Genomic DNA, 16,742 nt, shown 5'->3' with positions numbered 1-16,742 from the left:
CGTGGTCAAAGCCCAGTGCTTACGTATTGGATGGATTGACAGAGGAAAGGAAGGACAGGAGAGCCCTGTGTCAAGATGTCACTAAGTATGGATGAGGAGGAGTTTGTCACTGTGTTAGGACAACTTGCAAGTTGTACATTTTCTGCCATATAGAAGGGCAATCCATTTTTATACAGGCAGTAATAGTGCCTGGAAAGAGAGCCAATAGTTTCCTCAGAAAATAGCTTGGGCTCTTAGGAATTACCTGCACAAACATTTAGCTTGGACTCCAGAGGCCTGCCCTATACAGCACAAGAGGAATGAGTTCCCTCTAAAAAGTCTACGGGCAGTTCTTGCCAGCTAATCACAACAGCCCTAAACTTTAACCAGGCCTCTGTGCAGGGTCTGATTTTAGGTGGAGCTGCTTCCTTGCGGTCCCTGTAGAATTATTAAGCTGGGCTACGTATGCCTGAACTGCTCAGAGGCTTGACCCGTGGAAGGGGTGATTTTAGATGCTTGGTGAATGATTACCAAGTACAGTTTTATTTATTTATTTTTTGGCTGTGTTGGGTCTTCGTTTCTGTGCGAGGGCTTTCTCTAGTTGTGGCGAGCGGGGGCCACTCTTCATCGCGGTGCGCGGGCCTCTCACTATCGTGGCCTCTCTTGTCGCGGAGCACAGGCTCCAGACGCGCAGGCTCAGTAGTTGTGGCTCACGGGCCCAGTTGCTCCGCGGCATGTGGGATCTTCCCAGACCAGGGCTGGAACCCGTGTCCCCTGCATTGGCAGGCGGATTCTCAACCACTGCGCCACCAGGGAAGCCCCCCAAGTACAGTTTTAGTTTTGCTGTATTGATGCTGAATAACTTCTCGGACAGTAACTAGTCATCAGGTTCAAAAAGACTTCTTAAGACTCTTCTCGTTCAGAAAGATGCAGACCCTTCTTCTGACCTTCAGAATTGTGTACGTACTTGCCTGCTTGACTGTTCTCTTGGATGTTTCCTAGCTATCTTAGACCTAACCAGGGCCATTTAGAAGTCTTATTCTTCACCACCTCCTCCAGATCTGCGCCGCCTTTGCAGTGTGCCCCTCTCATTAAGGAGACCAGCATTCACCTAGTGACTCTAGGTAGAAGCCAGGCGTCCTTCCTCAGCCCTTAAGTCTACCCAGTCAATTTCACGTACTGTTTCTGACATCTGTCCACCTACTTCAGTTGATGTGTCATCTGCTTTGTCCCAGTCACCACCATGCATTTGAACTACTGCCCTGGCCTCCTAACTGGCTCCCCTGCTTCCACTTGTGTTGTTTCTAATCCGTTCTCCATATAGCACCCACAGCAATCTTTGTAAAACTCACCTGTTTATGTCATCTCATGCTTACAAGCCTTCACTGGTTTCCCACTGCACTTTAGGTCAAAGGAAAAGTCTTTACCCCGGTCCTTCGTGGCTGGGCATGACATAGCCTTGACTCACCTCTCCAACTTTATCTTTCTCTCATTCCCTCTCTTTTACTTTCTCTCCAGCCACACTGACTCACTTTCAGCTCTTTGATGTGTCCAGCTGTTTCTTACCTTAGTGTCTTTTCCCTGTTTTCTCTGCCCAGAATGCTGCCATCCACTCTTTACCTGGCTCACCTCTTCTCATTTCTAGGTCTTATCTTAATGTTACCTTTTCCTTGAGAGGTCTTTCCAGATCGTTCAATCTAAAGTTGCCCTCTGATAACCTCTATCAAGACTTATCAGAGTTTGAGAAGATTAGTTTGTTTCATATTTACCTCTCTTATTGTAATACAATGCTCCATGGGGACCATATCTGTTTGGTTCCCCACTGTGCTGTGGAACACAGTGCTTGTACAAGGGTGGTGCTTCATAAACATTTGAAAGAAAGACTGTTTTATTAAAATAAAAGTTGGTCCAGAAAGGAGCATCTTGGCTTTCTCTTTTCAGTAACAACAGGGCCTGCATCTAATTTCCGTAGCAGTGTTTGCAGACTGCTTCTGCGTGAATGTCTTGCGGAGTAGTAACAGAAGGTCAGTTATTTTCAATTTTACTTTGCTGCAAAAAAAACAAAAACGAAAACAAACAAAAACCAAACCAAACAAACAGAAAAAACTTGGAGGCATTTTTAGTGTTTGTCCTTGGAGTCTAACAGACTAAGTTTAGGTCCTGTTTTCTGTAAAGCTGTCCAACCTTGAGCAAGCACTCTTAGGCCTGTTTTCCCATTTGTAAAATGGGGAAAATTGTACCCATCCCATGGGTTTGTTATGAAGATTAGATGAAATTGTGTGTGCAGTCTGCCTTATACAGGGCTTGGCACCTTGTAAGAGGTCAGGCATTCTTTGTCTTACCCGTTTATATCATGAGAGGTTAATAAGAACTTGAAGAAAAACTCATTTCACCTGCCTTATTATCTTATTGTTCTTATTTAATGCATAATCACACCCATGGGCACTAACATGAGGGTCAAATTTAGTTTAACAGGAAATGATCCGTCTCTAGGGTGCATAAGCAATGATAGACTGGTTATTTAATGGTCAGTAATGTTGGGCTCCCTCGGAAAGACACACATGGAATTCTCCTTTGCTTTATCCCAGGAGTTGTTGCTGAACATTATAAAATTGTAATTACAAATAAATACAAGTAGTTATTTTCTATTCTAGTTCAAGTAAACATTACATGGAGCTAGGCCATGTGAAAATGTTTTCTCCCCATTTCAGATTATTTCTATGGAGAAGCCTTGGCAGTATCATCGAAATCTCTGGGGTCCAAAGATTTTCTAAGTATGTTGTCAGCTTTGGGGGTTATTTTAAAAATTAATATTCTGAAGAGATTATTAGATTCAAATCAGTAAGTGGGATATCTACTACCTACTTAGGCACACCAGTCTGGATGCTAGATTGAGCTTTGGGGAAAATGCTTGAGTTATATCTATCAAGATCATCAAAGGTTAATTCTCCGCCATTAAGTCAGAATAACCCACCCACCCTTGCCTCTGTTAAATTTGTTTCACTGGATGACATGAGACAGTACTGGTGGCAAGGGGAACTGTTTCTCTGTAAGTACAAGTCCTCCAGAGAACTAGGGGCTTGAGCATTATAAGTTCAAGACCTTTGCATTTGTCTACTCGAATATTCACCCACGCAAGGGGCTGTATTGTTTATTATGAGATAGGCATGATTTAGAGTGTTGATATAAGGGGTTAGGGCAGTTAAACATGTAAGACATTAGTTGAATACTTGGCTCAGTTGTTTAGAGCATGGGAGCTTTACAGTAAGACCAGGGGAACAGATAGGAATTCCTTCTGGGGCTCTCTCACTCTGCCATGTTCTGTGCCCAAAGATCTCACCTCAGTCCCAAGCCAAGTATCTTGAAAATGTGTATGATTGGTTATTTGGGACATTTGACTAATAACATATGTATGTACCTGGGAAAATCATGATCAGCACTATAGAAGGTGTGCTGTATTGATGGAGGAGGGTTTTATGAAGACTGATGTCTAGACATCTTGTAGCTCATGGTACATTTCTCACTGCAAACCCAACTTCATAAACCGATATAGCTGAACTGAGAATTGAGGTTGCTGATGGTAACATATGTCCTGAAGGAGTGCTGTCGTCTCACAGAGGGGACAAAAACCAGTTGCACTGTTTTCTTCTTTTCTTTCATCTGTTCTTTTACTCATAGTTGTCTATCAAAGCGAGTCAAAGTTGACGCTATCTATCAGTGGTTCTGCTCATTGAGTTTTCTTTTGGTGTTTTCTGTTCTGTGTCTGGTGGGGCTGTAGTGCTTTAAAAAGAAATTGCGGGGGGCTTCCCTGGTGGCGCAGTGGTTGAGAATCTGCCTGCCAATGCAGGGGACACGGGTTCGAGCCCTGGTCTGGGAGGATCCTGCATGCCGCAGAACAACTAGGCCCGTGAGCCACAACTACTGAGCCTGCGCGTCTGGAGCCTGTGCTCCGCAACAAGAGAGGCCGTGATAGTGAGAGGCCCGCGCACCGCGATGAAGAGTGGCCCCTGCTTGCTGCAACTAGAGAAAGCCCTCACACAGAGACGAAGACCCAACACAGTCAAAAATAAATAAATAAATAAATAAAAACAAACAAAAAAACCCCCAAAATGGTTCTAAAAAAAAAAAAAAAAAAGAAATTGGGGGACTTCCCTGGTGGCGCAGTGGTTAAGAATCTGCCTGGGGACACGGGTTCAAGCCCCGGTCTGGGAAGATCCCACATGCCGGGGAGCAACTAAGCCCTGCACCGCAACTGCTGAGCCCGCGTGCCTCAACTACTGAAGCCCGTGTTCCTAGAGCCCATGCTCTGCCACAAGAGAAAACACTGCAATGAGAAGCCTGTGCATTGCAACAAAGAGTAGCCCCCGCTCACCACAACTAGAGAAAGCCCGCGCAGCAATGAAGACCTAATGCAGCCATAAATAAATAGATAGATAGATAGAAATTAAAGAAATTGGGAGTACAAACCTCCAGTTATATAATAAGTCATGGGGATGTAATATGCAGCATAAGGAATACGGTCAACAATACTGTAATAACTTTGTAGGGACAGATGGTTGCTAGACTTATTGCAGCAATAATTTCATAATGTATGCAAATGTCAAGTCATTTTATAGTACACCGAAACTAACCTCATGTTGTACGTCAACTATATTTCAATTAAAAAGAAAGGGCTACTAGGAAAAGAAAAGAAAAGGAAGTACTGGAAAGACTGCCAAAGAGAGCATCTGTGCTCCCAGTTTGGGATGGCTGGGGAAGCAAGGGACAATAAAACAGGCCCCTGGGGGCAGGAAACTGGACATATGGTCTTTTGAGGTCTTTTCCAGGACTGATTTGTGATTTCTAAGGAAATTTTGGTAAGGATATAACAAGATCAAGTTCCCACTGTCCAAAATGAAAGACTCTCTTATGCCTGGGGAAAAAAATTGGGCCAATACCTTCTCAATAATAACCTCTGACCTTTTGTTGAGGAGACTGGGAGCCTGCAGTTAAATGAAGAAATAAGGCATTATCTTTCCTGAAATGCAAGTCTGTAGTGCAGAGCAGACTACCTCAGTGTCCCAACATAGGACTTCAGAGTCTCTCCTCACATTCAACCGATCTGATGTTTAAATGACTTGTATAGGGTGTTTCTGTTTAATCAGATGCTAGGATTTGAAAAGTCAGTAAAGAACCACAGTAGTAGTCTTTGGTCTGTCCATGAGTTACCCATTAGCAGTCTGTTGTGGAATGTGACATATTTCTTCTCTTTTTTTCTCACAGAATGCTATGAACCTACCCCCTGACAAAGCCAGATTACTGCGGCAATATGACAATGAGAAGAAGTGGGAACTGATTTGTGATCAGGTAAGAAACATTGATGCTTTTGTTCAAGAAATAATGAGAGAAGAGAACCGGATTTCCTTCCTAAATATATCAGACTTTTTTCAGGAGATGCATGAATTTCTCTCTTGTGATTTGCCTTCCTGTTGCTTATGACCAAAGGAAAAGTTAGAAAATGACATTTTATTCTTGCATTATTTTAATTCTCTACGTTATTTTTAAATGTTTTTTAGTTAAAATTTCTGGTAACTGTGGTCAAGTGGATAAATCAAATGCAGCTGATCTGTTTTTCTGTTTACCTTACATAGCAGTTTATGCTTCTTGAATAATGCAGGTCCTCTAATTTAGTTGGCTTTCTTATTCATGTGTATTGATGTATACTGATGCAAGAAGGTGAATTGTTTATAAAGAAACATTGCTTGGGCTGATAAAAAATTATTTCATATTATAGCAATTCCCCAGGTGTTTTTATTTTATCATTAACTCATAACAAATTTAGACTCTTCAGAGAGATATATAATAAAAAGGGGATTTCTCCATTTTCTTTCTCTCTACCCTCCAAATTCTACACTTCAGAGGCCCACTGGTAAGACTCTGAAGTATTTCCATCTAGTTTTTTCTTCTGTTTTTGTTTTTTAAAAGCAGTATGTGAATACCCATACATACTCCTCTGCATCTTGATATTTTCTTCAGTATGGATGTCTCTACCTCATTCTTTTAAAATAGTATGTAGTATATCATTGTAATTGGTAGTAACTTTTTGGGGACTTCACTCCTGGGCAGGTACAGCCTAATTGTTTAAAGCTTAGAAGGCTCACCCTGTAAAGTAAAGATAGGCTCTGTATATTATATATTAACTCTTTTATTTTGTGCCATGTGCGTCTTCAGGGTGGTCATGTCCCCCCAACCCCTTGCCACCCTGAAAATTCTTGGTAGTGTTGTAATTTCCTTCCAACCCTTGGGTCTCTGCTGTGGGACAAATGTGTCAGGGGAGCAGAGGCATTTTCTGTTCCCCAAAGGAAGATGGTCCATGTTCCCTAAGGAATAGATACCTGCAGTTCACATGGAGCTTCTGAAGTGCCCATTGTGTGTTGCTTTACTTTAGCTTCTGAACTAAAACAGTAAAGCAGTGGTGGGGACATCATCCTCTGTTCTGCATGCTATATTGAGCACCACGAGTAGATACAAGCTGAAGCGAAAGCTTATTGCTTATAGGACCATGATGCAAAGGAATAAAATTTTGCTGACACAGTCTTCTTCCTTGAGACTTAATTTTAAACGAGTATTACCTAAACCTATTACTGCCAAGAGAAATGATTTTACGATAGTGAACAAAGAATATAGGGGTAATTAGTGTAAAGGAAAGGTAACCACACAAATGAGAGAGGTCCAGGGGTGGTTAGAAATCCTGCTTATGACAGGTTGTGATGGAGCACAGAGCTCAGGCAAAGGAAGGTTTTCTTGGGTGGTGGTTTGCATCTCCAACATGCCAGAAAGGGAAGCCTGCTGATGATGGACATTTCTAACAGCTGTGCTCTTCTCAGCCCATAAGTAGCTTCATGGAGTTGGTGATGGGGTCTAGCGGGGATCTTGAGGCAGAGGGAGGAACAAGTCAGTTATCTTGATTATGTTTCTGATTCTCAAATCCTCAACGTTCAGGTTATTATTGCCCTTAAATGTTAATATGCCAGGATGTGGAGAATTGAGCTACTTCATCGGTTCCTTTCTGGTGGTCACTTTCACACATGCTGACAGCTGCAAACGGAAGTGGCTCCATCAGTTCTGAGGCGACATGTGTGATTTGTTAATAACAGGGAAATAATCATAATAATTATTATTACCAGTAACCAACATTTAGTAAGCAGATTTTCTTCATAAGAGTTCTGTGTTAAGTCTCGAAAGCAGTCATACTTATTAATATCTGCATTTGACGTACAGGGAAAACTGAGACTTAGAGATATCATTGCCGAAGGTCACATAGCTGTTATGTGGTAAAGGGGCGTACACAGTCTGATCCTGGAGAATATGTACATTCTGGGGTCTGTACCCTTAACCACTAGCTCTTTGCTCCCTTCCTTATAAAGTGCTCAAGTTTGTGAATGATATACTAAAAATAAATTTAAAAATACATGTTATCTCTGTTTCTCCGACTTGCATTCTGGCATGCTTTCCTGAGAGGGAGAGAAAGCCGGGGAGTTGTAACACAGGCACTAAGCTGCCATTATGGTGAACTGCCATTTTTGGTTAACCATTAGTCATTGTGAGAATTGTGGCCAGCAGAAAACTGGGCTTTTTGTCACATATAGGTAACCCATTGGTATGTCACACACATGAATATCGTTTCTCCTATGTATGTTTGTGAGGGAAAAGATGAAAACCATGAGCTTAGAGCATTCATAATGTAGTATTCATATGGCAAATATAATGTATTGGTGTTTGTTGACTGTTTATCTGTTACCTACATGGACCATGTCATATATATATTTGGTACCTATCTATATCTGTCAGTGGTACCTAAACTGATAGACACTCAAAATACATTTGTTTTTATGATTCCACTTATATGAAATGTACAGAATACAAAAATCTGTAGAGACAGAAAGTAGATTAATGGTTGCCATGGCCTGGGAGGGGGGATGGGGAGTGACTGCTAATGGGTGTGGGTTTCTCTTTAGTGTGACAAAAATTACACCAAATAACGTAAAAATTACTATAAAAAAGACTTTTTGGGAAAATTGGGGATATTTGACTTGTGACTCCCAAGTAATTATTAGATGATTCCAAGAAATTATCGTTGACTTTGTTGGGTTTGGTTTTGGTATTGGATTAAATAAGAATCTGTTCTTACTTTTTAAGAGACATTTACTTGTGCAAAGATGAAATGATATGACTGGAGTTTGTTGTAAAATACTTCATCGAAAAAAAGTGGTAGATAAAGGAAATGTGGAAGAACCTTTAGTTGTTGAATCTTGGTGAGATATGCTGAGGTCTATTATAGTAAAATCTCAACTTTTGTGAATTTTGGAAAATTTATAATATAAAATTTAAAAACAAAGATATTTGCTACTTAACTGCCTTCATTTTTTTCCTCATCTGTAAAATGTAGTTAATACTAACATCCTTAAATTATTTTGAAGATTGGAGGCAATATATGTACAGTATGTAGACTAACACTGGGCATATAGTAAGTGCTTCATAAGTGGTAGGGCTGCTTCTGCTGTGGCTGAGGGGCCCAGATATTAAGTATTAGAATCATGATTATTTTTCTTGTCAACTTGTCTTCAAAAGATTCAGGGAAATTTATTGTTGAATCAATCATCGTATGTTCCCCAAACATACTTTGCGCTTTGAGTACATGGTGCATGATGCTGTCAGGAAAAACCACAGCTATAGGTTTCAGTCCAAGAAAACATCAAGGTGAACCTCTTTTTTGTGAAGTCTTAAAACAATGATCGTGGTGTGTTGGCATTGCTCCCTGACACACAACCCATTCCCTGGACCCTGTTGCTTTGTGCACAAATAGCGTACTAAATACAAATATTAATTTTATTTCTTTTAAAACAAATAATGCAGATATATTATCTGTTACCTTAACATATATGTTATATGCAAGGTGTGCAAAGTAAAATTGGCTATTAAAGAAATTTAATTCTAAAGAGAAGTATGTGAACAAGGGCGTTGGAGGCCCCAGGGAGAGATTACTTCAGGTTTCAGTTCCATGAAAAATTATCATGTGGACACTGTGAATCATGGCACTGGTCATGTTTCTCCGTTTTTCCCTTGGCTGCTAGAATGCTCGGAGCCAAATCTGTGGTCTTCCCTTACTGAGGATACAGTATCTTAGTAGCCTACGTTTTGTTTACCAGCCTCATCCATGGCTTCATCGAATTTTTCCTGCCCACATTTTCCCTCCACATCGATTTCCTCACATAAAAAAAAAATCTTGTATGAAGCTGTAAAGTTTCAGAAGTCTTCTTTTTAAACAAGATGAACATAAAATATATCAGCATTATTGGTGAACAAAAATTAAGTTTGCACAGATAATACTAAAATTTTCTATCTGCTGTGGGAATTATGCAAATTGGTGCATCATATCTGTTGTTTTCCTTTAAGGCAGCATATAAAGGGTCAGAATAAATGCTTCATCATTATTCACCTATGAATTCAGTTGAATACAATTCATCATTTAATTAGAAGCATCAGTGTTTTCATAATTTCATGTGGTTTCTGTTAGTCTGTCACTTACTTTGTAAGTATTTAAATATGTCTCTTCCACCAAGAGTAAGTTACTGAAGGGCATGGGCCATGTTTCTTGGTGTACCTCCAACACGTTGCTTAGTGCCTGAAACATAATAGGTGCTTATCGGAAGTGTGTTGAATGGAAGAAAAAGCTAAATAATGTTTGGGAGACCGTGGACAAGGAGGAGAAGGCAGAAGGGAGAAAGAGGGAGGTGGAAGACGTAGCCTGGAGGTAGAGGTTTGCTGCTGCTTTATTCTTTTCACCTTCCTCTACCTGTTGGTGTAATTTGCTTGTGATAAGTGAAACTAAACTTCACTTCTCAATTCTGGAAACTACGGTAAAGAGGGCAGGGTGCCTAATGTAGATAAGAAGGAGTTTATATGGGCATATCTGCAGTGAAGCTCCGTCTCCACCTACCCATGGTCAACTGAAAATCCAGTTCTTTGGCTAATTTCAGGAGCAAAATAAAAGTTTTTAAGAGAGTAAATCCCAAAGAGCTTTCTACAGTAACAATATTCCAGCAGTGTCCTTTAGTCCTTTCCTAGATTACTGCATAAATATAAAGATGACCGGCGCTTCCAGTGGGTCTCAAAGGTTAGACATGGGAGAACCGTGTAAGTCTGTTCTGAGTGGGATGATAGAAGCCGAAGAAAGAGGCTTCCCTGCTGGGTTTTGGGCAGTGTGAGGTGTATCCCAGGGAACTTATTTCTGTGCTGTAGTAAGTGGGCAGAGTTCCATGAGGACATCCTTTCGAGGACTCTGTGGGGCCACCGAGGCTAATTTTATAATAGATGAAATGACAGTGTGAGAGTAAAAAGCTGGAAATACTAAGTTCTTTTGACAAACGCAAATGAAAACTCACAAGCTGCGTAGCAATAAGAGGGCTCTTTCAATGGTCTTTATATCTATGCAGAGAGGGAAAGCCCTTGCTCTCACTCTTGCCTCAGTTTTCAGTGCTCCGTGAACACAGACCCTGTGCTGCACTGGTTGGCTTTGGGGTCTTGGCAGTTTCCCACAAGTTAAGGTTAAAGGTTGCATATAGGGAGCTTCAGAGATCCTGGATGAATTTAAGACTTTCAGATCATTATATCTGGAAGCGTTGTTAGAGATCATTTATTTCAAGCCACTCTTTAAATTTTTCTACTGGAAAACTTAACGCATGCTTGTCAAAAAAAAAAAAATTTAACTGTATTGAATCACAAAAAGTAAAGCAGAAATCCTTTTGCCTTTCCTGCCTGTTCACTAAACTCCTTATTTTATAGACGATGAAATGGAGGTTCAAGAACATAAATGACTAGGCCAGTGCCAAGGCCACCTGGGTTAGACAAGAACACCAATTCCAAACTCCGGTCATGAGCCATTTCAATTATTAGGGACCTAGAAACAATCCATTGAAACCAGAATTGTGGTAGGTAAGGGGCTATCACCAAGGCTTCATTCTGTGGCTTCTCAGGTGATGTTGGCGTGGGGGGAATGGGGTCTGTAGAACTTAATGGTGGTGGTGGCTTGGTTCGTAACTGTGCCTCAGCTGAACACGTGGAAGTGGTTAGTCAAAAATTCAGGACATAGTAGATGACTAATACTGATGGGTGTAGATTCCGTGAATGTACGTAATCCCGTCCCAAAATGTTAGCAGTGCGTACCTGAGCTGGGTCAGAAAACCTCCCTGTGGCTTTGCTGGTGATGGCACAATTTGTTTTTTTGCAGGGGGCGGTGGTTTGGCACGGCTCGACCTTGCCCCCTAATGGCTGGCTATTGCTTTGCATTGTAGCCTCTTGAGAGATGGGTATCTTCCCTTTGCTTGTATAGAATGATATGGGAGAAGGAGACTAAAAACAAAGACAAAAAAGGGGAGAGTGAAGAGGTGGCAGAAAATCATATACCCACTTAGACTCAGCTTCCTGTGTTCAGCACTTCAGGGAGATCAGATTGCAGCTCTCAAGGCTTGGCACGTACGTGTCCTAGTCAGGAAAGGGGAAGGCCCTTGCTGCCACTCAGCCAGAGCTGAGCCAGGCCGGTGGTACTAAGATACTCCAGTACAGTGAGAGCTGCTCTTGTCTTTTTCAACACAACTGACCCATACCATTTGAATGTATTTAATCATTAAGAATATAATTATTTTTAAACCCTTCACTTACTTTCTAATACTGTTTCTCCTGAAAGACAAGAAAGTTACTTACTGGATAACTTACTCAGCCCATTTGCCACTGGAATCAAATTTCCTAAAATATTGAAGAGCACACATATATCTCTGTGATTTGTTTTTTTAACTGTTCATGTTTTTGTGAGCCAGTTAGAGCTCTTCTCTGCCAGCTAAGCAAATATTACTGGATACTGATAAATTATTTCTTGTAGACCATCAGATTCAGTTAATGAGGGCCTGTCCTTGGAGCCCCAGGGGAAATAAATGAGTCGTGACAAGGGAAGGTGGGAAGGGTGGTTGTAGCCTGCTTCCATGTCGGCTGCCATGTTAGTCATTGGAGCAGTGTATGGATAGCATAGATAGTGGGAAAGAAGCAGAAGGAAAAGATGGTGATGCAGCAGTAGCCTTCGCCTTGCTCTACCCCCTCTCCTCTTGCTCCAAGACTCCCGATTTAATCTGCCTTTAGCCTCTATCCCCGAGTTCCAGGCTTTGATTCTACATTTAGCCCAGCTCACTTCATTGAGGCTTTCCCAGCTGTCGGTTCAGCAGACAGCCATCTCCCCTGCCCTCTCCCCCTTATTCATTCCTCTGGCTAGCTGACATTATTACTATATTTAATATTATTTGGTGTTAAGTTGTTTGCATTTTTACTGTACTTCCATAGTTCTGTGGTATGTTGAAATGCTATTTATTTTAAAATCATTATTAGGTTTTGGGATCTGTTTAATTGTTTTTAAATTCTATCTTTCAAACCCTTAGTGTTTTTCTTTTATCGTTTTGATATTTGGTCTTTCCCTTCTGTGTAATCCTCCTTTTGACTATGCGTTAGTTGGATTTTTTGTTTGGTATTTTGTTTTCTAGTTTATCTTAAAAAAATTCACTATACATCTTATAAAAATGAGAATTTTCTCTTGTATCCAAATAAAGTCATCACAATTAAAATGAGTAATAATTTCTTAATATCGTCTACTGCCCGGTTCATATTTCTCAGTTTTCTTAATGTTCTTCCCACCTGGTTTTGTTCAAACTAGTCCAGAATCAATCACACACTACATCTGGCGGTTATGTTCTTTAAGTCTCTTTTAATCTAGCACAGACTTTTATTCATGATGCTCATATAGTAAAGCGACCAGGCAAGCCATTTTGTAGGAAATCTTGTTTCCTGTATTTACCTGATTGTTTCCTAGAGGTGTCTGAGCTCCTGAATTTCCTGTTAACCAGAAGTTAGATGTAAAGATATGATAGATTGATGTTGAACGTCTCTGTCTGGAATATAAGAGACAAATAATGTCTGATGTCTCACCATTAGATAATAAAGGTCAAAGGATCAGATGACAACCTGATTCCTCTGTTGTATAATTATGTTTTTCCCTTATGCAGAAAGGAATCTGTGGAGTGTTACTTTGGCATCATATATACATCTTGTTACTTATCAGCCTTGTACCTAGTGAGTTTTAAAACCAATTGATACTTTTTGGCTGAATCAGTTTCATTAGGAGTTGCAGGAAAAAAAACAAACCCGATTTTCTAATTTTATTTCCCTTCAACATTAAGCCAGCAACTAGAGCTTTCACCTGGTCCTGGTTTACCCTGGAATTAATTATTCCTGTAATTCTTTCCCTCAATTGTCATTTTTCAAAGTAAGGGCTTAGTTTAATAGATACCTCAAAAGGTGACAAATGTTTTCTTTAGCTTCCTTTTGTGAATATCATCGTGAACCCATGGATTTTCATAGTCAGTGTGTTACAATCAAAAGGAGATTTTTTGGGGGGGCTCACATTAACAACATTTTAACATTTGGGAACTCCTTCGTGCTGCCTCCTCTCTCCTTTTGACATGACCCTATTAATCCTTACAAGCTTGTTGTCTGGTGCAAAAATCATTTCTTAGGCTTAACGTGTACTTTCCTTGCACCTGACCTAGAATAAGACATTTCTTCAAGGAGCCCTATTCTTTTTCCCGGGGGATGGTATTAGAAGTTGTCATATTATTATGTTGTCACAGCTGCTGGGTGAATTTGTGTCTCAGTTTAAGTGTCTGGACCTTGAAAATGTATGTCTAAACATTATGAGTTCAAATTGGTATTTCCAAATCAATTTTTAATATTAATTCACTTATTTTTTTGATTTTATAATTATCACTTTTTTTCATTGAAATATTTGATTCCTAACATCAATTATTTGTCTTTTCCTATAATATTAAAAATTTCAAAATAACAACTACCAATATCATTACTAACTAAAATATTACTAACTAAAGTTACTAGGTGAAGGATGAATTTTTTTGTACTTTTGTGTCCTCAGAATGCATCCTATTAAAGATGTGCCGAGTACTGTCATTTAAAGTCACTTGATGTTGATACCTTTTCTGTTATTAACTTCCAGTATAAGTTAGAGTAATGATAGATAACAAACAGATGCTGTATGAGATTCCTAGGGCTGTCGTAACAAATGACGACAAACTCCATGGCTTAAAACAACAGAAAGGGTTTTGTCACAGTTCTGGAGGCCAGAAGTCTGGAATCAGGCTGTCTGCCGGGCTGTGTCCCCTCCACAGGCTCCAGGGGAGAATCCTTCCCGTCTCATCCAGCTTCTGGTGTCTATTGGCGTTCCTTGGCCTGTGGCTGCATAACTTCAGTCTCTGCCTCTGTCTTCACACGGCCTTCCCAAACTCTTCTCCTTGTATCTGATCCGTCTCTTCTGTCTCTTATAAGGACACTTGTCACTGGATATGAGCCTACCTGGATACTCCAGGGTGATCTCATCTCAAGATCCTTAACTTCATTGTATCCACAAAGACCCTTTTTTCCAAATATGGTCACATTCACTGGTTCAGGGGTTAGGACATGGACAAATATTTTGGGTTGGGGGACACCATTCAACCCACTATAGATGCCAAGACACATAATGATTTACAAAACAAGCTGGTCGTTCACATAACAATCCAAGTTGGTATTGTTGATCATTGGGGGTTAAATTACACAGAATTAATCAGGGATCCACTTGAGGCTGTTTTCAACGTAAAGTTTCAGCTTTGCAATCAAAGGAAGAAAGAAAATGCAGGTGGACACCTGGAGAGTTTTTTGGGCCAGGTTTGAAAGTGGCATGTGTTATAGTCTTATTTTTTTGGCTAGGCCTGCCAAGGAGGATGAGAAATGTAGGCTAGCTGAATACCCAGGAAAGAGAAGAAAGTGTTAGTAAACAGCTAGTCTCTGCTATGATTACCAATTTTGATAGTCTGATAGTTTCATTTGTTTTAGATTGTATTCAATTTTAAAACTTGCCTTTATTTATGTATTCATTAATTTATTCATTGAATAAGCATTTAGTTGTATAGGTGAGGGAAAGCAAAGAGTAAAGTGAGAGAGGGTATGGGTCTGAGTTCTCCCAAAACAGATACCTCCTGTGATACTTGGAGTCTGGAAAGGACTCTAAATGGTTGATAGTACCAGTCTGTTCTGAGTTCCAGCAGGGGGCCAGGCCAGACATGAATTGGCTTTGTGACATGCATTCTTGCCAAATTAAACAAAAATTGTCTCTGAGTTATCTTCTCCTTGAGATTTTTTTTTTTTAACATCTTTATTGGAGTATAATTGCTTTACAATGGTGTGTTAGTTTCTGCTTTATAACAAAGTGAATCAGCCATACATATACATGTATCCCCATATCTCCTCCCTCTTGCGTCTCCCTCCCACCCTCCCTATCTCACCCCTCTAGGTGGACACAAAGCACCGAGCTGATCTCCCTGTGCCATGTGGCTGCTTCCCACTAGCTAGCTATTTTACATTTGGTAGTGTATATATGTCCATGCCACTCTCTCACTTCGTCCCACTTACCCTTCCCACTCCCCATGTCCTCAAGTCCATTCTATACGTCTGCGTCTTTATTCCTGTCCTGCCCCTAGGTTCTTCAGAATCTCCTTGGGAGTTTAAAGGGACTGTTGTCCTTTTCTTGAAGTTGCCAAACCTGAGTTAGTTGCTATTAAAAAGAAGACAAGTTTTAGTTTCCCTCCAGAAAGCAAGTTTCTCTTCCATTAAGACTTACTCCAGGCCTCCAATTTCTTGATTCTAAAATGCTGGAGAAGCAATGAGAGGAGCAGATGCCAACTCTCTATATGTGAGCTTTCTAGAGTTTAGTGTCTCTGGAGACATGGAAAATTGAGTCTGAACCCAGAAGTGAGTTTACATCTTTCCTCTTCCAGAGGTTCCCTTTGTCATACAATTTTTATAGTGGGGAGAAAAGATGCTGGCCTATCCCACAGGGACTGAGAGAGGGACAGAAAATGGGGAGAAGGTTAGCTAAACAAGGGGGGAATTATTCCTTTTTAAAGGAATCCTTTTTGGCAGCTTGATGTAAATGTTCTCTCAGAAATGCTCTTCGGCATTAGCAGCTAGAGCAAGAGGCCTGGGGCTCAGTCTGATACGAAGAGTTTAGGTTATCTTTTGCCAAAATGAACATCGCATTGCCTGCCTTCCTGCCTGGTAGTACAAATGGAATTACAGATCCCCCGAACCCCCCTTAAAACAACTAAATTGCCTGAGCTGACCCAGACAACTTGGTTATGCTGTTTGAAATAAACTTTATTGTATGAGCATCTTCTGTAAACTTGGGAATGCTGTTACAGGAAATGACGAACCTTATAGCCAATTTAAGGCATACAGGCTAGACTGAGGTTGACCTTTGACACTATCTTTCAGAAAATAATTTAAATTATTTATTAAGGTGTAGTAGCCAAGAATTTCGACTAGGTAATACAAATACTACTTTATGTTGTTTTAACACTTGGATATTTAACTCATCATCTTTGCTGTGGAAGGCTGTTTTAGTTTAACTTTATTAGTATGGCTTCCTTCCTTACAAATTCAACAAATTCAATTAAAACACTTCAAATAGGGGAAAATGATGAACTATGAATAGGATTAAAGAAGCCAAATTAATATTAAAGAATGAATTATAGGATGTTTTGATTAGGAAAGACCTGTTGAACTAGAAGAGACTTTTGCTAGTCTAAATAAAGGAAATCATTTGGAAAAGTCTCATCAAAAGTTATTTTCAGTCT

The 16,742-nt window shown here is 40.3% G+C and overlaps 1 protein-coding gene across 1 annotated transcript in view; it reads left to right on the top strand.

The window, feature by feature from the left end:
- FMNL2 (formin like 2) overlaps positions 1-16,742 on the top strand; it is a 311,812-nt gene that overhangs the window by 172,630 nt on the left and 122,440 nt on the right. Inside the window, 1 exon segment of the mRNA XM_068545113.1 lies at positions 5,242-5,325. Coding sequence (XP_068401214.1) covers positions 5,242-5,325 — 84 coding nt within the window.

The sequence above is a fragment of the Eschrichtius robustus genome, chromosome 5 (assembly GCF_028021215.1).
Source record: "Eschrichtius robustus isolate mEscRob2 chromosome 5, mEscRob2.pri, whole genome shotgun sequence".
In the NCBI taxonomy this organism is placed as follows: domain Eukaryota; kingdom Metazoa; phylum Chordata; class Mammalia; order Artiodactyla; family Eschrichtiidae; genus Eschrichtius; species Eschrichtius robustus.
This window is presented reverse-complemented; position numbering and strand designations above follow the sequence as displayed.